Genomic DNA, 22,116 nt, shown 5'->3' on the forward strand with positions numbered 1-22,116 from the left:
GAAGGAGGAGAGAAGAGTGGTTTGAAGGGAGGAGGAAGGAGGAGAGAAGAGTGGTTTGAAGGGAGGAGGAAGGAGGAGAGAAGAGTGGTTTGGAGGGAGGAGGAAGGAGGAGAGAAGAGTGGTTTGGAGGGAGGAGGAAGGAGGAGAGAAGAGTGGTTTGAAGGGAGGAGGAAGGAGGAGAGAAGAGTGGTTTGAAAGGAGGACGAAGGAGGAGAGAAGGGTGGTTTGGAGGAGGAGGAAGGAGGAGAGAAGAGTGGTTTGGAGGAGAGAAGAGTGGTTTGGAGGAGGAAGGAGGAGAGAACAGTGGTTTGAAGGGAGGAGGAAGGAGGAGAGAAGAGTGGTTTGAAGGGAGGAGGAAGGAGGAGAGGAGTGGTTTGAAGGAGGAAGGAGGAGGGAACAGTGGTTTGAAGGAGGAAGGAGGAGAGAAGAGTGGTTTGGAGGAGGAAGGAGAAGAGAAGAGTGGTTTGAAGGAGGAAGGAGAAGAGAAGAGTGGTTTGGAGGAGGAAGGAGAAGAGAAGAGTGGTTTGAAGGAGGAAGGAGAAGAGAAGAGTGGTTTGGAGGAGGAAGGAGGAGAGAAGAGTGGTTTGAAGGAGGAAGGAGAAGAGAAGAGTGGTTTGGAGGAGGAAGGAGAAGAGAAGAGTGGTTTGGAGGAGGAAGGAGGAGAGAAGAGTGGTTTGAAGGAGGAAGGAGAAGAGAAGAGTGGTTTGGAGGAGGAAGGAGAAGAGAAGAGTGGTTTGGAGGAGGAAGGAGAAGAGAAGAGTGGTTTGAAGGAGGAAGGAGAAGAGAAGAGTGGTTTGGAGGAGGAAGGAGAAGAGAAGAGTGGTTTGGAGGAGGAAGGAGGAGAGAAGAGTGGTTTGGAGGAGGAAGGAGAAGAGAAGAGTGGTTTGGAGGAGGAAGGAGAAGAGAAGAGTGGTTTGGAGGAGGAAGGAGGAGAGAAGAGTGGTTTGGAGGAGGAAGGAGAAGAGAAGAGTGGTTTGGAGGAGGAAGGAGAAGAGAAGAGTGGTTTGGAGGAGGAGGAAGGAGGAGAGAAGAGTGGTTTGAAGGGAGGAGGAAGGAGGAGAGAAGAGTGGTTTGAAGGGAGGAGGAAGGAGGAGAGAAGAGTGGTTTGAAGGGAGGAGGAAGGAGGAGATAAGAGTGGTTTGAAGGAGGAAGGAGGAGAGAAGAGTGGTTTGAAGGGAGGAGGAAGGAGGAGAGAAGAGTGGTTTGAAGGGAGGAGGAAGGAGGAGAGAAGAGTGGTTTGAAGGGAGGAGGAAGGAGGAGAGAAGAGTGGTTTGGAGGGAGGAGGAAGGAGGAGAGAAGAGTGGTTTGGAGGGAGGAGGAAGGAGGAGAGAAGAGTGGTTTGAAGGGAGGAGGAAGGAGGAGAGAAGAGTGGTTTGAAAGGAGGACGAAGGAGGAGAGAAGGGTGGTTTGGAGGGGGATAAGAGAGGATATAGGAGTTATTTGGTGGAGGGAAGTGTGGTTTGGGGGAGGAAGGAGGAGAGAAGAGTGGTTTGAAGGGAGGAGGAAGGAGGAGAGAAGAGTGGTTTGAAGGGAGGAGGAAGGAGGAGAGGAGTGGTTTGAAGGAGGAAGGAGGAGGGAACAGTGGTTTGAAGGAGGAAGGAGGAGAGAAGAGTGGTTTGGAGGAGGAAGGAGAAGAGAAGAGTGGTTTGAAGGAGGAAGGAGAAGAGAAGAGTGGTTTGGAGGAGGAAGGAGAAGAGAAGAGTGGTTTGAAGGAGGAAGGAGAAGAGAAGAGTGGTTTGGAGGAGGAAGGAGGAGAGAAGAGTGGTTTGAAGGAGGAAGGAGAAGAGAAGAGTGGTTTGGAGGAGGAAGGAGAAGAGAAGAGTGGTTTGGAGGAGGAAGGAGGAGAGAAGAGTGGTTTGAAGGAGGAAGGAGAAGAGAAGAGTGGTTTGGAGGAGGAAGGAGAAGAGAAGAGTGGTTTGGAGGAGGAAGGAGAAGAGAAGAGTGGTTTGAAGGAGGAAGGAGAAGAGAAGAGTGGTTTGGAGGAGGAAGGAGAAGAGAAGAGTGGTTTGGAGGAGGAAGGAGGAGAGAAGAGTGGTTTGGAGGAGGAAGGAGAAGAGAAGAGTGGTTTGGAGGAGGAAGGAGAAGAGAAGAGTGGTTTGGAGGAGGAAGGAGGAGAGAAGAGTGGTTTGGAGGAGGAAGGAGAAGAGAAGAGTGGTTTGGAGGAGGAAGGAGGAGAGAAGAGTGGTTTGAAGGAGGAAGGAGAAGAGAAGAGTGGTTTGGAGGAGGAAGGAGAAGAGAAGAGTGGTTTGGAGGAGGAAGGAGGAGAGAAGAGTGGTTTGGAGGAGGAAGGAGAAGAGAAGAGTGGTTTGAAGGAGGAAGGAGAAGAGAAGAGTGGTTTGGAGGAGGAAGGAGAAGAGAAGAGTGGTTTGGAGGAGGAAGGAGAAGAGAAGAGTGGTTTGGAGGAGGAAGGAGAAGAGAAGAGTGGTTTGAAGGAGGAAGGAGAAGAGAAGAGTGGTTTGAAGGAGGAAGGAGAAGAGAAGAGTGGTTTGGAGGAGGAAGGAGAAGAGAAGAGTGGTTTGGAGGAGGAAGGAGAAGAGAAGAGTGGTTTGAAGGAGGAAGGAGAAGAGAAGAGTGGTTTGGAGGTGACGCTTCTTTAGTTTGTCTGACTGTCTTGGTGAGAATCTCAAGTTAATAAAACAGTCTTCCTTAGAGTTTTACAGTTAACTTCCTGAAACTAGATCTGTCTTTTTTGGCTGTCATGGCAAATTAAAAATGTAATAACATTTTACTTGTCAAAACTGGCGTGACATAAAACACTTTTAGTTCCTTGTATTAATAATGTCAGTGTTGTTTTCCTATTAATAATAACAATTTATCTGTGAAATTAGACATTGAACTTGAGCCCTGTTTCAACAAGCTGATTCAGAGAATGATTTACAGAATGACAGTAAAGTGAATAGTTATTGTGATAGCACGCCAGAGTTTTAAACAATGTTTGGATGTCTCATACCCGAAGAAAAGGATAGACCCAAATATATAGGGTAAACATATAGACCTAAAGCATTTTAAAACAGGTTCAAAAGCTAAATAGCTTTATTTTCTTGTAATTCAATGGCTTCACCTGAGTGTCCTTGCCAGTCAGGGTAGGGCAGCACTTCGCAACATTCCAATGTTATAGTCTTGTGAATCTCTCATGCATATATATATATATATATATATATATATATATATATATATTTATGTCAACAATGGGAGAGTGGCAAATAGGCAACGTGTCGTCAGCATCTGGCTCTGAGGAGCATTCCTGGGAGATGAGGCCTACCCAAAACTAATTCAATAAAATTCCTTATTATATTCTGTCTCTGTCATTCAATTAAGCCTGTCCTCGATTGAACTATTTTCATAACTGATATAAATCCAGTCAAATTTTAGTATATTAATTCAAATCAAATGTTATTTGTCACATGGTTAAGCAGTTGTTAATGTGAGTGTAGCGAAATGCTTGTGCTTTGAGTTCCGACAATGCAGTAATAACCAACGAGTAATCTAGCTAACAGTACCACAACTAATACCTTATACACACAAGTGTAAAGGGATGAAGAATATGTACAGATATATGAATGAGTGATGGTACAGAACGGCATAGGCAAGATTCAGTAGATGGTATCGAGTACAGTATATACATATGAGATGAGTAATGTAGGGTATGTAAACAAAGTGGCATAGTTTAAAGTGGCTAGTGATACATGTATTACATAAAGATTGCAAGGTGCAGTAGATGGTATAGAGTACAGTATATACATATAAGATGAGTAATGTAGGGTATGTAAACATTATATTAAGTGGCATTGTTTAAAGTGGCTAATGATACATTTTTACATCAATTTTTACATCAATTCCCATTACATTTTTTACATCAATTTCCATTATTAAAGTGTCTGGAGTTGAGTCAGTATGTTGGCAGCAGCCACTCAATGTTAGTGGTGGCTGTTTAAAACGTGTTGAGGATAGGGGGCAGTATTTTCACTTTGGATGAATTGCGTGCCCATAGTGACCTGCATCAAACTCTGTCCTAGATTGCTAATATATGCATATTATTATTAGTATTGGATAGAAAACACTCTGAAGTTTCTAAAACTGTTTGAATTATGTCTGTGAGTATAACAGAACTCAGAGGGCAGTCAATGTTCCAAACAAGGAGTGAAATTCTGAAAGTTGGGACAAATTTGACGTCATCGCCCCCTCCTTTCCCAACAAGATATGGATCTGTTAGCACTTCCTACGCCTTCCACTAGATGTCCTCATTCAGTAGAAAGTGGAATGGAGCATTTGCTGGGAACTTTGACCGAATGGGAATGGGAGGGAAAATAGTCAGTGTCCCGACAGAATGCCATTTTCCTGTGGTGCATTTCTCTGTGGGTGCCACCGTCGTTCCATTTGGCTCCAGATGAAAACGTATGGTCCGGTTGGAACGTTATTGGATATATATGATAATAACATCCTGAAGATTGATTCTCTACTTCGTTTGACCAGTTTATTCGACCTGGAATATATATTTTTGAAGTTTTCGTGCGAGTTGTCCTGGACCAGCATCAGCTTTTGGGCACATGAGCTGAAAGTGCTAACAAATGCAGCTACTTGGACACTAGTACTGGACATTATGGAACAAAACAACGATTTATTGTTGAACTCGGACTCCTTGCACTGCATTCTGATGAAAGATCATCAAAGGTAAGGGAATATTTATGTTGTAATTTTGTATTTCTGTTGACTCCAACATGGCGGAGAAATACTGTGACGTCTGAGCGCCGTCTCAGATTATTGCATGGTAGGCTTTTTCCGTAACGTTTTTAAAAGATCTGACACCGCGGTTGCATTAAGAACCAGTGTATCTTTAATTATACGTAGAACATGTATCTTTAGTCAAAGTTTATGATGAGTATTTCTGTTATCTGGCGTAGCTTCCTATAATTCCCCCGGATATTTTGAAGTAATTTCTGAACATGGCGTCAATGTAAACCGAGATTTGTGGATATAAAATGCATATTATCGAACAAAACATAAATGTACTGTGTAACATGTCATATGAGTGTCATCTGATGAAGATTTTCAAAAGGTTAGTGATTCATTTTTATCTCCAATCCTGCTTTTGTGATTTTATCTTTTGCTGGAAAAAATGGCTGCGTTTTTCCTTTGGTTTGGTGGTGGTCTAACATAAATATATGTTGTGTTTTCGCTGTAGAACATTTAAAAAATCTGACATGATGGGTAGATAAACAAGATGTTTATCTTTCATTTGAGGTAATGGACTTGTTAATGTGTGAAAGGTAAATATTTCTAAAGAATATTTTTAAATTCCCTGCGCCACCTTTTCAGCTGGATGCTCTCGATTGTGCATCTGTAGAAGTTTGTGAGTGCTTTCGGTGACAACTGCAGACTGGGATAAGGATTGATTGAATATGTCTGTGACTGTATCAAAGCGAGCAAAGAAGTTGTTTAGTCTGTCTGGGAGCAAGACATCCTGATTAATTCGGTATACTATAGCCTATATATAATATTCTGTATATTTTCATAACTAATATAAATTTGGTATACTATAGCCTATATATAATATTCTGTATATTTTCATAACTAATATACATTTGGTATACTACAGCCTATATATAATATTCAGCCCAAATGAACACATGCATTTTTGGCTATATAAAGAACAGCTCTGCATGATTTAATGAAAAGCAGAACACAGAAAACTTTGCTTCTCATTCTTTAAAAAAATACTCAGAAACAGGCAACAGGCTGTACAGCTTCCCTGCTAAAGAGGCCTACAAGGAAACTCAATTTATCTCAACAAAGTTGAGGGCGCGAGGGGAACTGTGTGCTGAGTAGTACCTTCCACCCCCCACTGTGTGCTGAGTAGTACCTTCCACCCCCCGCTGTGTGCTGAGTAGTACCTTCCACCCCCCGCTGTGTGCTGAGTAGTACCTTCCACCCCCCGCTGTGTGCCGAGTAGTACCTTTCACCCCCCGCTGTGTGCCGAGTAGTACCTTTCACCCCCCGCTGTGTGCCGAGTAGTACCTTCCACCCCCAGCTGTGTGCTGAGTAGTACCTTCCACCCCCCACTGTGTGCTGAGTAGTACCTTCCACCCCCGCTGTGTGCTGAGTAGTACCTTTCACCGCCCGCTGTGTGCCGAGTAGTACCTTCCACCCCCCGCTGTGTGCTGAGTAGTACCTTCCACCCCCCGCTGTGTGCTGAGTAGTACCTTCCACCCCCCGCTGTGTGCCGAGTAGTACCTTCCACCCCCGCTGTGTGCTGAGTAGTACCTTCCACCCCCCCTGTGTGCTGAGTAGTACCTTCCATCCCCCGCTGTGTGCTGAGTAGTACCTTCCACCCCCCGCTGTGTGCTGAGTAGTACCTTCCACCCCCGCTGTGTGCTGAGTAGTACCTTCCACCCCCCGCTGTGTACTGAGTAGTACCTTCCATCCCCCGCTGTGTGCTGAGTAGTACCTTCCACCCCCCCGCTGTGTGCTGAGTAGTACCTTCCACCCCCGCTGTGTGCTGAGTAGTACCTTCCACCCCCGCTGTGTGCTGAGTAGTACCTTCCACCCCCCGCTGTGTGCTGAGTAGTACCTTCCACCCCCGCTGTTGCCGAGTAGTACCTTCCACCCCCCGTTGTGTGCCGAGTAGTACCTTTCACCCCCGCTGTGTGCCGAGTAGTACCTTCCACCCCCAGCTGTGTGCCGAGTAGTACCTTTCACCCCCGCTGTGTGCCGAGTAGTACCTTCCACCCCCGCTGTGTGCCGAGTAGTACCTTCCACCCCCCGCTGTGTGCCGAGTAGTACCTTCCACCCCCCGCTGTGTGCCGAGTAGTACCTTCCACCCCCCGCTGTGTGCCGAGTAGTACCTTCCACCCCCCGCTGTGTACTGAGTAGTACCTTCCACCCCCAGCTGTGTACTGAGTAGTACCTTCAATCCCCCGCTGTGTACTGAGTAGTACCTTCCACCCCCGCTGTGTGCCGAGTAGTACCTTCCACCCCCGCTGTGTGCCGAGTAGTACCTTCCACCCCCCGCTGTGTACTGAGTAGTACCTTCCACCCGCAGCTGTGTACTGAGTAGTACCTTCAATCCCCCGCTGTGTACTGAGTAGTACCTTCCACCCCCCCCGCTGTGTGCCGAGTAGTACCTTCCACCCCCCGCTGTGTGCTGAGTAGTACCTTCCACCCCCGCTGTGTACTGAGTAGTACCTTCCACCCCCAGGTGTGTACTGAGTAGTACCTTCCACCCCCCCGCTGTGTACTGAGTAGTACCTTCCACCCCCAGGTGTGTACTGAGTAGTACCTTCCACCCCCCGCTGTGTACTGAGTAGTACCTTCCATCCCCCGCTGTGTGCTGAGTAGTACCTTCCACCCCCGCTGTGTACTGAGTAGTACCTTCCATCCCCCGCTGTGTACTGAGTAGTACCTTCCATCCCCCGCTGTGTACTGAGTAGTACCTTCCATCCCCCGCTGTGTACTGAGTAGTACCTTCCACCCCCCCTCCTATCACCATGTAAAACAGACTGGTACTATAGATGAGGGCAAGGTGTTATATAGACTGGTACTATAGATTAGGGCTAGGTGTTATATAGACTGGTACTATAGATTAGGGCTCGGTGTTATAATCTCACCATGTAGGACAGACTGGTACTATAGATTAGGAATAGGTGTTATATAGACTGGTACTATAGATTAGGGCTAAGTATTATATAGACTGGTACTATAGATTCGGGCTAGGTGTTATATAGACTGGTACTATAGATTAGGGCTAGGTGTTATATAGACTGGTACTATAGATTAGGGCTAGGTGTTATATAGACTGGTACTATAGATTAGGGCTAGGTGTTAAACAGACTGGTGCTATAGATTAGGGCTAGGTGTTAAACAGACTGGTGCTATAGATTAGGGCTAGGTGTTAAACAGACTGGTACTATAGATTAGGGCTAGGTGTTAAACAGACTGGTACTATAGATTAGGGTTAGGTGTTATTGTCTCACCATGCAGGACAGACTGGTGCTATAGATTAGGGCTAGATGTTACATAGACTGGTACTATAGATTAGGACTAGGTGTTAAACAGACTGGTACTATAGATTAGGGTTAGGTGTTAAACAGACTGGTAATATAGATTAGGGTTAGGTGTTATTGTCTCACCATGCAGGACAGACTGGTGCTATAGATTAGGGCTAGATGTTACATAGACTGGTACTATAGATTAGGACTAGGTGTTAAACAGACTGGTATTATAGATTAGGGCTAGGTGTTAAACAGACTGGTGCTATAGATTAGGGCTAGGTGTTAAACAGACTGGTAATATAGATTAGGGTTAGGTGTTATTGTCTCACCATGCAGGACAGACTGGTGCAGGCTCCAATAGATACTGAGGCAGTTCTTCTCTCTCTTCATGCCTCGTTTACACTGGCAGCCGTGCAGCGGGGAGGACAGCAGGGCCGTGACTGCGTTCTCACACTGGTTCCTGGCCCCAGGGCCCAGCTTCACACTGCCGTCCCCCGCCACACACTGTCTCAGCGTCCGCAGACGAGGGCTGCACGCGTCATCACTGGAGCAGGTGTCCCCAGCCTGTAGACAGTCTCTGTCCCTCCCCGCAGACACAGCGAGGGGGAGCCCTGAGGAAGAGACAGCACGAATTAAAACAGTTTCAGGTGGAAGTACAACGCTAGGTAATCAAACTGGTCAGTACTCGGTGATACTACTGGTTAGTACTAGGTAATCAAACTGGTTAGTACTCGGTGATACTACTGGTTAGTACTAGGTAATCAAACTGGTTAGTACTAGGTAATCAAACTGGTTAGTACTCGGTGATACTACTGGTTAGTACTAGGTAATCAAACTGGTTAGTACTCGGTGATACTACTGGTTAGTACTAGGTAATCAAACTGGTTAGTACTCGGTGATACTACTGGTTAGTACTAGGTAATCAAACTGGTTAGTACTAGGTAATCAAACTGGTTAGTACTCGGTGATACTACTGGTTAGTACTAGGTAATCAAACTGGTTAGTACTAGGTAATCAAACTGGTTAGTACTCTGTGATACTACTGGTTAGTACTAGGTAATCAAACTGGTTAGTACTCGGTGATACTACTGGTTAGTACTAGATAATCAAACTGGTTAGTACTTGGTGATACTACTGGTTAGTACTAGGTAATCAAACTGGTTAGTACTCGGTGATACTACTGGTTAGTACTAGGTAATCAAACTGGTTACTACTCGGTGATAATACTGGTTAGTACTAGGTAATCAAACTGGTTATTACTCGGTGATAATACTGGTTAGTACTAGGTAATCAAACTGGTTAGTACTAGGTAATCAAACTGGTTAGTACTAGGTGAAACTACTGGTTAGTACTAGGTAATCAAACTGGTTACTACTCGGTGATAATACTGGTTAGTACTAGGTAATCAAACTGGTTACTACTCGGTGATAATACTGGTTAGTACTAGGTAATCAAACTGGTTAGTACTCGGTGATACTACTGGTTAGTACTAGGTAATCAAACTGGTTAGTACTCGGTGATACTACTGGTTAGTACTAGGTAATCAAACTGGTTAGTACTCGGTGATACTACTGGTTAGTACTCAGTGATACTACTGGTTAGTTCTAGGTGATACTACTGGTTAGTACTAGGTGATACTACTGGTTAGTACTAGGTGATACTACTGGGTTAGTACTAGATGATACTACTGGTTAGTACTAGGTAATTAAACTGGTTAGTACTAGGTGATACTACTGGTTAGTACTCGGTGATACTACTGGTTAGTACTAGGTGATACTACTGGTTAGTACTAGGTGATACTACTGGTTAGTACTAGGTGATACTACTGGGTTAGTACTAGATGATACTACTGGTTAGTACTAGGTAATTAAACTGGTTAGTACTAGGTGATACTACTGGTTAGTACTCGGTGATACTACTGGTTAGTTCTAGGTGATACTACTGGTTAGTACTAGGTAATCAAACTGGTTATTACTCGGTGATAATACTGGTTAGTACTAGGTAATCAAACTGGTTAGTACTAGGTAATCAAACTGGTTAGTACTAGGTGATACTACTGGTTAGTACTAGGTAATCAAACTGGTTACTACTCGGTGATAATACTGGTTAGTACTAGGTAATCAAACTGGTTACTACACTGTGATAATACTGGTTAGTACTAGGTAATCAAACTGGTTAGTACTCGGTGATACTACTGGTTAGTACTAGGTAATCAAACTGGTTAGTACTCGGTGATACTACTGGTTAGTACTAGGTAATCAAACTGGTTAGTACTCGGTGATACTACTGGTTAGTACTCAGTGATACTACTGGTTAGTTCTAGGTGATACTACTGGTTAGTACTAGGTGATACTACTGGTTAGTACTAGGTGATACTACTGGGTTAGTACTAGATGATACTACTGGTTAGTACTAGGTAATTAAACTGGTTAGTACTAGGTGATACTACTGGTTAGTACTCGGTGATACTACTGTTTAGTACTAGGTGATACTACTGGTTAGTACTCGGTGATACTACTGGTTAGTACTAGGTGATACTACTGGGTTAGTACTAGATGATACTACTGGTTAGTACTAGGTAATTAAACTGGTTAGTACTAGGTGATACTACTGGTTAGTACTAGGTGATACTACTGGTTAGTACTCGGTGATACTACTGGTTAGTTCTAGGTGATACTACTGGTTAGTACTAGGTGATACTACTGGTTAGTACTAGGTGATACTACTGGGTTAGTACTAGATGATACTACTGGTTAGTTCTAGGTGATACTACTGGTTAGTACTAGGTGATACTACTGGTTAGTACTAGGTGATACTACTGGGTTAGTACTAGGTGATACTACTGGGTTAGTACTAGATGATACTACTGGTTAGTACTAGGTAATTAAACTGGTTAGTACTAGGTGATACTACTGGTTAGTACTAGGTGATACTACTGGGTTAGTACTAGGTGATACTACTGGGTTAGTACTAGATGATACTACTGGTTAGTACTAGGTAATTAAACTGGTTAGTACTAGGTGATACTACTGGTTAGTACTTGGTGATACTACTGTTTAGTACTAGGTGATATGTAACATAGCATTACATACAGAATAATACAACGTTTTCTGAGACTATGTTGCTTTTTGAGAACACACAGTACAGGTAAAGAACATCTCATGATATCGTATGTCATGTTGTATTTAATTCTTGTGTTACTGTGATCAGGGAACTTTTGTGAATGAAACCCTGGTCTCAATGTTTTTTTCCCTGAATAAATAAAGAATAAATAAATCCATAAAAAAATAGGAAAACTAGGAAAGATTGTTGAGGTTAACATATAACAGCCCAGAGAGCATGGGGCCGAGATGAGTCCACACACTAACAAAAACAACAACAAGGGGTTCTGTGTTTTCAGGGCAACCTGCCAAGAGGTCAGTAGGAGCTGTACACAGACAACAGTATAGCAGACATGGGTTAGGACTAATAATGTCATGTTTCAGAAGTGCTATGTCATGTTTCTGAAGTGCTATGTCATGTTTCTGAAGTGCTATGTCATGTTTCTGAAGTGCTATGTCATGTTTCTGAAGTGCTATGTCATGTTTCTGAAGTGCTATGTCATGTTTCTGAAGTGCTATGTCATGTTTCTGAAGTGCTATGTCATGGTTCTGGAGTGCTATGTCATGGTTCTGGAGTGCTATGTCATGGTTCTGGAGTGCTATGTCATGGTTCTGAAGTGCTATGTCATGTTTCTGAAGTGCTATGTCATGGTTCTGGAGTGCTATGTCATGGTTCTGGAGTGCTATGTCATGGTTCTGGAGTGCTATGTCATGGTTCTGGAGTGCTATGTCATGGTTCTGGAGTGCTATGTCATGGTTCTGAAGTGCTATGTCATGGTTCTGGAGTGCTATGTCATGGTTCTGAAGTGCTATGTCATGTTCTGAAGTGCTTTGTCATGTTTCTGAAGTGCTATGTCATGTTTCTGAAGTGCTTTGTCACGGTTCTGAAGTGCATGTCATGTTCTGAAGTGCTTTGTCATGGTTCTGAAGTGCTATGTCATGGTTCTGGAGTGCTATGTCATGGTTCTGAAGTGCTATGTCATGGTTCTGAAGTGCTATGTCATGGTTCTGGAGTGCTATGTCATGGTTCTGAAGTGCTATGTCATGGTTCTGAAGTGCTATGTCATGGTTCTGGAGTGCTATGTCATGGTTCTGAAGTGCTATGTCATGGTTCTGAAGTGCTATGTCATGGTTCTGAAGTGCTATGTCATGGTTCTGAAGTGCTATGTCATGATTCTGATGATAGTACAGCAGAAATCGTGCTACCGTTGATGAACAGGAAGATTTAGAGAAATTAAGACACTCAGCAACTCGACAGAGATAGACTCCCAACCCAATTATCATGAGTGATTTATTTGAATCCCAGGCCAACACAAACCAACAGGCTCTTTTTATAGCTAATGTAAATTAGTAGAGAGAGCAGGAGGGAGGCAGAGAGAGTGAGAGAGAGAGAGGCAGAGAGAGAGAGAGACAAAATATTCTCCGTGTACAACGTAGAACACCAAATAATGCATGCAGAGCAGAATTAGGCCGATACCCACTAATTATCAAAATCCAGAAAAGAGCCGTTAAATTCTACAACCACCTAAAAGGAAGCGATTCCCAAACCTTCCATAACAAAGTCCATCACCTACAGAGAGATGAACCTGGAGAAGAGTCCCCTAAGCAAGCTGGTCCTGGGGCTCTGTTCACAAACACAAACACTCCATACAGAGCCCCAGGACAGAAACACAATAGACCCAACTGAGCTGCACTTCCTAACCTCCTGTCCCAATGTATGACCATATTAGAGAGACATATTTCTCTCAGATAACACAGACCTACAACCCATATTTATGTTTATTTATTTTCCCGTTTGTACTTGAACAATTTTCACGTAATAATTTTGGAACTTTTATGATTGTAATGTTTACTGTTCATTGTTATTGTTTATATCAATTTTGTAAAGATGATCTACTTCACTTGCTCTGGCAATGTAAACATATGTTCCCATGCCAATAAAGCCCTTTGAATTTAACTGAAAGAAGGAGAGGTGGAGAGAGTCAAATTAAATCAAATCACATTTTATTGGTCACGTACACATGGTTAGCAGATGTTAATGCGAGTGTAGTGAAATGCTTGTCATTCTACTTCCGACAGTGCAGTAATATCTAACAAGTAATCTAACAATTCCCCCAACAACTACCTAATACACACAAAGGAATGAATAAGAATATGTACATAAAGATATATGCATGAGTGATGGCTGAACGACATAGGCAAGATGCAATAGATGGTATAGAGTACAGGACCTACAGTGGTCCTAGAACAAGTATTTGATTCACTGCAGATTTTGCAGGTTTTCCTACTTACAAAGCATGTAGAGGTCTGTAATCCAGAAAAAAAAAAATCCATAAAATCACATTGTATTTTTAATTTTTAAGTAATTAATTTGCATTTTATTGCATAAATACATAAATACATAAGTATTTGATACATCAGAAAAGCAGAACTTAATATTTGGTACAGAAACCTTTGTTTGCAATTACAGTGATCATACGTTTCCTGTAGTTCTTGACTAGGTTTGCACACACTGCAGCAGGGATTTTGGCCCACTCCTCCATGCAGAGGAGGTTTCGGGGCTGTCGCTACAATATGGACTTTCAGGTCCCACCAAAGATGTTCTATTGGGTGCAGGTCTGGAGACTGGCGAGGCCCCTCCAGGACCTTTAGATGCTTCTTACGGAGCCACTCCTAAGTTGCCCTGGCTGTGTTTCGGGTCATTGTCATGCTGGAAGACCCAGTCACAACCCATCTTCAATGCTCTTACTGGGGGATGGAGGTTGTTTTTATCTGATTTAGAACACCTTTATTTAACCAGGTAGGCTAGTTGAGAACACCTTTATTTAACCAGGTAGTCTAGTTGAGAACACCTTTATTTAACCAGGTAGGCTAGTTGAGAACACCTGTATTTAACCAGGTAGGCTAGTTGAGAACACCTTTATTTAACCAGGTAGGCTAGTTGAGAACACCTTTATTTAACCAGGTAGGCTAGTTGAGAACACCTTTATTTAACCAGGTAGGCTAGTTGAGAACACCTGTATTTAACCAGGTAGGCTAGTTGAGAACACCTTTATTTAACCAGGTAGGCTAGTTGAGAACACCTTTATTTAACCAGGTAGGCTAGTTGAGAACACCTTTATTTAACCAGGTAGGCTAGTTGAGAACACCTTTATTTAACCAGGTAGGCTAGTTGAGAACACCTTTATTTAACCAGGTAGGCTAGTTGAGAACACCTTTATTTAACCAGGTAGGCTAGTTGAGAACACCTGTATTTAACCAGGTAGGCTAGTTGAGAACACCTTTATTTAACCAGGTAGGCTAGTTGAGAACACCGTTATTTAACCAGGTAGGCTAGTTGAGAACACCTTTATTTAACCAGGTAGGCTAGTTGAGAACACCTTTATTTAACCAGGTAGCCTTGTTGAGAACACCTTTATCTAACCAGGTAGGCTAGTTGAGAACACCTTTATTTAACCAGGTAGGCTAGTTGAGAACACCTGTATTTAACCAGGTAGACTAGTTGAGAACACCTTTATTTAACCAGGTAGGCTAGTTGAGAACACCTTTATTTAACCAGGTAGGCCAGGTGAGAACACCTTTATTTAACCAGGTAGGCCAGGTGAGAACACCTTTATTTAACCAGGTAGGCCAGTTGAGAACACCTTTATTTAACCAGGTAGGCTAGTTGAGAACACCTTTATTTAACCAGGTAGGCTAGTTGAGAACACCTTTATTTAACCAGGTAGGCTAGTTGAGAACACCTTTATTTAACCAGGTAGGCTAGTTGAGAACACCTTTATTTAACCAGGTAGACTAGTTGAGAACACCTGTATTTAACCAGGTAGACTAGTTGAGAACACCTTTATTTAACCAGGTAGGCTAGTTGAGAACACCTGTATTTAACCAGGTAGGCTAGTTGAGAACACCTTTATTTAACCAGGTAGGCTAGTTGAGAACACCTTTATTTAACCAGGTAGGCTAGTTGAGAACACCTTTATTTAACCAGGTAGGCTAGTTGAGAACACCTTTATTTAACCAGGTAGGCTAGTTGAGAACACCTTTATTTAACCAGGTAGGCTAGTTGAGAACACCTTTATTTAACCAGGTAGGCTAGTTGAGAACACCTTTATTTAACCAGGTAGGCTAGTTGAGAACACCTGTATTTAACCAGGTAGGCTAGTTGAGAACACCTTTATTTAACCAGATAGGCTAGTTGAGAACACCGTTATTTAACCAGGTAGGCTAGTTGAGAACACATTTATTTAACCAGGTAGGCTAGTTGAGAACACCTTTATTTAACCAGGTAGCCTTGTTGAGAACACCTTTAGCTAACCAGGTAGGCTAGTTGAGAACACCTTTATTTAACCAGGTAGGCTAGTTGAGAACACCTGTATTTAACCAGGTAGACTAGTTGAGAACACCTTTATTTAACCAGGTAGGCTAGTTGAGAACACCTTTATTTAACCAGGTAGGCCAGGTGAGAACACCTTTATTTAACCAGGTAGGCCAGGTGAGAACACCTTTATTTAACCAGGTAGGCCAGTTGAGAACACCTTTATTTAACCAGGTAGGCTAGTTGAGAACACCTTTATTTAACCAGGTAGGCTAGTTGAGAACACCTTTATTTAACCAGATAGGCTAGTTGAGAACACCTTTATTTAACCAGGAAGGCCAGGTGAGAACACCTTTATTTAACCAGGTAGGCCAGTGGAGAACACCTTTATTTAACCAGGTAGGCTAGTTGAGAACACCTTTATTTAACCAGGTAGGCTAGTTGAGAACACCTTTATTTAACCAGGTAGGCTAGTTGAGAACACCTTTATTTAACCAGGAAGGCTAGTTGAGAACACCTTTATTTAACCAGGTATGCTAGTTGAGAACACCTTTATTTAACCTGGTAGGCTAGTTGAGAACACCTTTATTTAACCAGGTTAGGCTAGTTGAGAACACCTGTATTTAACCAGGTAAGCTAGTTGAGAACACATTTATTTAACCAGGTAGGCTAGTTGAGAACACCGTTATTTAACCAGGTAGGCTAGTTGAGAACACCTTTATTTAACCAGGTAGGCTAGTTGAGAACACCTTTATTTAACCAGGTAGGCCAGGTGAGAACACCTTTATTTAACCAGGTAGGCCAGTTGAGAACACCTGTATTTAACCAGGTAGACTAGTTGAGAACACCTTTATTTAACCAGGTAGGCTAGTTGAGAACACCTTTATTTAACCAGGTAGGCCAGGTGAGAACACCTTTATTTAACCAGGTAGGCCAGGTGAGAACACCTTTATTTAACCAGGTAGGCCAGTTGAGAACACCTTTATTTAACCAGGTAGGCTAGTTGAGAACACCTTTATTTAACCAGGTAGGCTAGTTGAGAACACCTTTATTTAACCAGATAGGCTAGTTGAGAACACCTTTATTTAACCAGGAAGGCCAGGTGAGAACACCTTTATTTAACCAGGTAGGCCAGTGGAGAACACCTTTATTTAACCAGGTAGGCTAGTTGAGAACACCTTTATTTAACCAGGTAGGCTAGTTGAGAACACCTTTATTTAACCAGGTAGGCTAGTTGAGAACACCTTTATTTAACCAGGAAGGCTAGTTGAGAACACCTTTATTTAACCAGGTATGCTAGTTGAGAACACCTTTATTTAACCTGGTAGGCTAGTTGAGAACACCTTTATTTAACCAGGTTAGGCTAGTTGAGAACACCTGTATTTAACCAGGTAAGCTAGTTGAGAACACATTTATTTAACCAGGTAGGCTAGTTGAGAACACCGTTATTTAACCAGGTAGGCTAGTTGAGAACACCTTTATTTAACCAGGTAGGCTAGTTGAGAACACCTTTATTTAACCAGGTAGGCCAGGTGAGAACACCTTTATTTAACCAGGTAGGCCAGGTGAGAACACCTTTATTTAACCAGGTAGGCCAGGTGAGAACACCTTTATTTAACCAGGTAGGCCAGTTGAGAACACCTTTATTTAACCAGGTAGGCTAGTTGAGAACACCTTTATTTAACCAGGTAGGCTAGTTGAGAACACCTTTATTTAACCAGGTAGGCTAGTTGAGAACACCTTTATTTAACCAGGTAGGCTAGTTGAGAACACCTTTATTTAACCAGGAAGGCTAGTTGAGAACACCTTTATTTAACCAGGTATGCTAGTTGAGAACACCTTTATTTAACCAGGTAGGCTAGTTGAGAACACCGTTATTTAACCAGGTAGGCTAGTTGAGAACACCTTTATTTAACCAGGTAGGCCATGTGAGAACACCTTTATTTAACCAGGTAGGCCAGGTGAGAACACCTTTATTTAACCAGGTAGGCCAGTTGAGAACACCTTTATTTAACCAGGTAGGCTAGTTGAGAACACCTTTATTTAACCAGGTAGGCTAGTTGAGAACACCTTTATTTAACCAGGTAGGCTAGTTGAGAACACCTTTATTTAACCAGGAAGGCTAGTTGAGAACACCTTTATTTAACCAGGTATGCTAGTTGAGAACACCTTTATTTAACCAGGTAGGCTAGTTGAGAACACCGTTATTTAACCAGGTAGGCTAGTTGAGAACACCTTTATTTAACCAGGTAGGCTAGTTGAGAACACCTTTATTTAACCAGGTAGGCTAGTTGAGAACACCTTTATTTAACCAGGTAGGCTAGTTGAGAACACCTCTATTTAACCAGGTAAGCTAGTTGAGAACACATTTATTTAACCAGGTAGGCTAGTTGAGAACACCGTTATTTAACCAGGTAGGCTAGTTGAGAACACCTTTATTTAACCAGGTAGGCTAGTTGAGAACACCTTTATTTAACCAGGTAGGCTAGTTGAGAACACTTTTATTTAACCAGGTAGGCTAGTTGAGAACACCTTTATTTAACCAGGTAGGCTAGTTGAGAACACCTTTATTTAACCAGGTAGGCTAGTTGAGAACACCTTTATTTAACCAGGTAGGCTAGTTGAGAACACCTTTATTTAACCAGGTAGGCTAGTTGAGAACACCTTTATTTAACCAGGTAGGCTAGTTGAGACCACCTATATTTAACCAGGTAGGCCAGGTGAGAACACCTTTATTTAACCAGGTAGGCCAGGTGAGAACACCTTTATTTAACCAGGTAGGCCAGTTGAGAACACCTTTATTTAACCAGGTAGGCTAGTTGAGAACACCTTTATTTAACCAGGTAGGCTAGTTGAGAACACCTTTATTTAACCAGATAGGCTAGTTGAGAACACCTTTATTTAACCAGGAAGGCCAGGTGAGAACACCTTTATTTAACCAGGTAGGCCAGTGGAGAACACCTTTATTTAACCAGGTAGGCTAGTTGAGAACACCTTTATTTAACCAGGTAGGCTAGTTGAGAACACCTTTATTTAACCAGGTAGGCTAGTTGAGAACACCTTTATTTAACCAGGAAGGCTAGTTGAGAACACCTTTATTTAACCAGGTATGCTAGTTGAGAACACCTTTATTTAACCTGGTAGGCTAGTTGAGAACACCTTTATTTAACCAGGTTAGGCTAGTTGAGAACACCTGTATTTAACCAGGTAAGCTAGTTGAGAACACATTTATTTAACCAGGTAGGCTAGTTGAGAACACCGTTATTTAACCAGGTAGGCTAGTTGAGAACACCTTTATTTAACCAGGTAGGCTAGTTGAGAACACCTTTATTTAACCAGGTAGGCCAGGTGAGAACACCTTTATTTAACCAGGTAGGCCAGTTGAGAACACCTGTATTTAACCAGGTAGACTAGTTGAGAACACCTTTATTTAACCAGGTAGGCTAGTTGAGAACACCTTTATTTAACCAGGTAGGCCAGGTGAGAACACCTTTATTTAACCAGGTAGGCCAGGTGAGAACACCTTTATTTAACCAGGTAGGCCAGTTGAGAACACCTTTATTTAACCAGGTAGGCTAGTTGAGAACACCTTTATTTAACCAGGTAGGCTAGTTGAGAACACCTTTATTTAACCAGATAGGCTAGTTGAGAACACCTTTATTTAACCAGGAAGGCCAGGTGAGAACACCTTTATTTAACCAGGTAGGCCAGTGGAGAACACCTTTATTTAACCAGGTAGGCTAGTTGAGAACACCTTTATTTAACCAGGTAGGCTAGTTGAGAACACCTTTATTTAACCAGGTAGGCTAGTTGAGAACACCTTTATTTAACCAGGAAGGCTAGTTGAGAACACCTTTATTTAACCAGGTATGCTAGTTGAGAACACCTTTATTTAACCTGGTAGGCTAGTTGAGAACACCTTTATTTAACCAGGTTAGGCTAGTTGAGAACACCTGTATTTAACCAGGTAAGCTAGTTGAGAACACATTTATTTAACCAGGTAGGCTAGTTGAGAACACCGTTATTTAACCAGGTAGGCTAGTTGAGAACACCTTTATTTAACCAGGTAGGCTAGTTGAGAACACCTTTATTTAACCAGGTAGGCCAGGTGAGAACACCTTTATTTAACCAGGTAGGCCAGGTGAGAACACCTTTATTTAACCAGGTAGGCCAGGTGAGAACACCTTTATTTAACCAGGTAGGCCAGTTGAGAACACCTTTATTTAACCAGGTAGGCTAGTTGAGAACACCTTTATTTAACCAGGTAGGCTAGTTGAGAACACCTTTATTTAACCAGGTAGGCTAGTTGAGAACACCTTTATTTAACCAGGTAGGCTAGTTGAGAACACCTTTATTTAACCAGGAAGGCTAGTTGAGAACACCTTTATTTAACCAGGTATGCTAGTTGAGAACACCTTTATTTAACCAGGTAGGCTAGTTGAGAACACCGTTATTTAACCAGGTAGGCTAGTTGAGAACACCTTTATTTAACCAGGTAGGCCATGTGAGAACACCTTTATTTAACCAGGTAGGCCAGGTGAGAACACCTTTATTTAACCAGGTAGGCCAGTTGAGAACACCTTAATTTAACCAGGTAGGCTAGTTGAGAACACCTTTATTTAACCAGGTAGGCTAGTTGAGAACACCTTTATTTAACCAGGAAGGCTAGTTGAGAACACCTTTATTTAACCAGGTATGCTAGTTGAGAACACCTTTATTTAACCAGGTAGGCTAGTTGAGAACACCGTTATTTAACCAGGTAGGCTAGTTGAGAACACCTTTATTTAACCAGGTAGGCTAGTTGAGAACACCTTTATTTAACCAGGTAGGCTAGTTGAGAACACCTTTATTTAACCAGGTAGGCTAGTTGAGAACACCTGTATTTAACCAGGTAAGCTAGTTGAGAACACATTTATTTAACCAGGTAGGCTAGTTGAGAACACCGTTATTTAACCAGGTAGGCTAGTTGAGAACACCTTTATTTAACCAGGTAGGCTAGTTGAGAACACCTTTATTTAACCAGGTAGGCTAGTTGAGAACACTTTTATTTAACCAGGTAGGCTAGTTGAGAACACCTTTATTTAACCAGGTAGGCTAGTTGAGAACACCTTTATTTAACCAGGTAGGCTAGTTGAGAACACCTTTATTTAACCAGGTAGGCTAGTTGAGAACACCTTTATTTAACCAGGTAGGCTAGTTGAGAACACCTTTATTTAACCAGGTAGGCTAGTTGAGACCACCTATATTTAACCAGGTAGGCTAGTTGAGAACACCTGTATTTAACCATGTAGGCTAGTTGAGAACACCTTTATTTAACCAGGTAGGCTAGTTGAGAACACCTTTATTTAACCAGGTAGGCCAGGTGAGAACACCTTTATTTAACCAGGTAGGCCAGTTGAGAACACCTTTATTTAACCAGGTAGGCTAGTTGAGAACACCTTTATTTAACCAGGTAGGCTAGTTGAGAACACCTTTATTTAACCAGGTAGGCTAGTTGAGAACACCTTTATTTAACCAGGAAGGCTAGTTGAGAACACCTTTATTTAACCAGGTATGCTAGTTGAGAACACCTTTATTTAACCAGGTAGGCTAGTTGAGAACACCGTTATTTAACCAGGTAGGCTAGTTGAGAACACCTTTATTTAACCAGGTAGGCTAGTTGAGAACACCTTTATTTAACCAGGTAGGCTAGTTGAGAACACCTTTATTTAACCAGGTAGGCTAGTTGAGAACACCTGTATTTAACCAGGTAAGCTAGTTGAGAACACATTTATTTAACCAGGTAGGCTAGTTGAGAACACCGTTATTTAACCAGGTAGGCTAGTTGAGAACACCTTTATTTAACCAGGTAGGCTAGTTGAGAACACCTTTATTTAACCAGGTAGGCTAGTTGAGAACACCTTTATTTAACCAGGTAGGCTAGTTGAGAACACCTTTATTTAACCAGGTAGGCTAGTTGAGAACACCTTTATTTAACCAGGTAGGCTAGTTGAGAACACCTTTATTTAACCAGGTAGGCTAGTTGAGAACACCTTTATTTAACCAGGTAGGCTAGTTGAGACCACCTTTATTTAACCAGGTAGGCTAGTTGAGAACACCTTTATTTAACCAGGTAGGCTAGTTGAGAACACCTTTATTTAACCAGGTAGGCTAGTTGAGAACACCTTTATTTAACCAGGTAGGCTAGTTGAGACCACCTATATTTAACCAGGTAGGCTAGTTGAGAACACCTGTATTTAACCATGTAGGCTAGTTGAGAACACCTTTATTTAACCAGGTAGGCTAGTTGAGAACACCTTTATTTAACCAGGTAGGCCAGGTGAGAACACCTTTATTTAACCAGGTAGGCCAGTTGAGAACACCTTTATTTAACCAGGTAGGCTAGTTGAGAACACCTTTATTTAACCAGGTAGGCTAGTTGAGAACACCTTTATTTAACCAGGTAGGCTAGTTGAGAACACCTTTATTTAACCAGGAAGGCTAGTTGAGAACACCTTTATTTAACCAGGTATGCTAGTTGAGAACACCTTTATTTAACCAGGTAGGCTAGTTGAGAACACCGTTATTTAACCAGGTAGGCTAGTTGAGAACACCTTTATTTAACCAGGTAGGCTAGTTGAGAACACCTTTATTTAACCAGGTAGGCTAGTTGAGAACACCTTTATTTAACCAGGTAGGCTAGTTGAGAACACCTGTATTTAACCAGGTAAGC

At 42.3% G+C, this 22,116-nt stretch overlaps 1 protein-coding gene across 1 annotated transcript in view; it reads right to left on the reverse strand.

Annotated features, from left to right (window-relative positions):
• Nucleotides 1-22,116, reverse strand: part of LOC118378267 (GDNF family receptor alpha-4-like) — a 444,258-nt gene that overhangs the window by 120,978 nt on the left and 301,164 nt on the right. Inside the window, exon 2 of the mRNA XM_052495924.1 lies at nt 8,318-8,599. Within this exon, the coding sequence (XP_052351884.1) occupies nt 8,318-8,599 (282 nt within the window). The remainder of the gene's footprint in view (nt 1-8,317; nt 8,600-22,116) is intronic.

Source organism: Oncorhynchus keta, chromosome 35 (assembly GCF_023373465.1).
Source record: "Oncorhynchus keta strain PuntledgeMale-10-30-2019 chromosome 35, Oket_V2, whole genome shotgun sequence".
Lineage (NCBI taxonomy): Eukaryota > Metazoa > Chordata > Actinopteri > Salmoniformes > Salmonidae > Oncorhynchus > Oncorhynchus keta.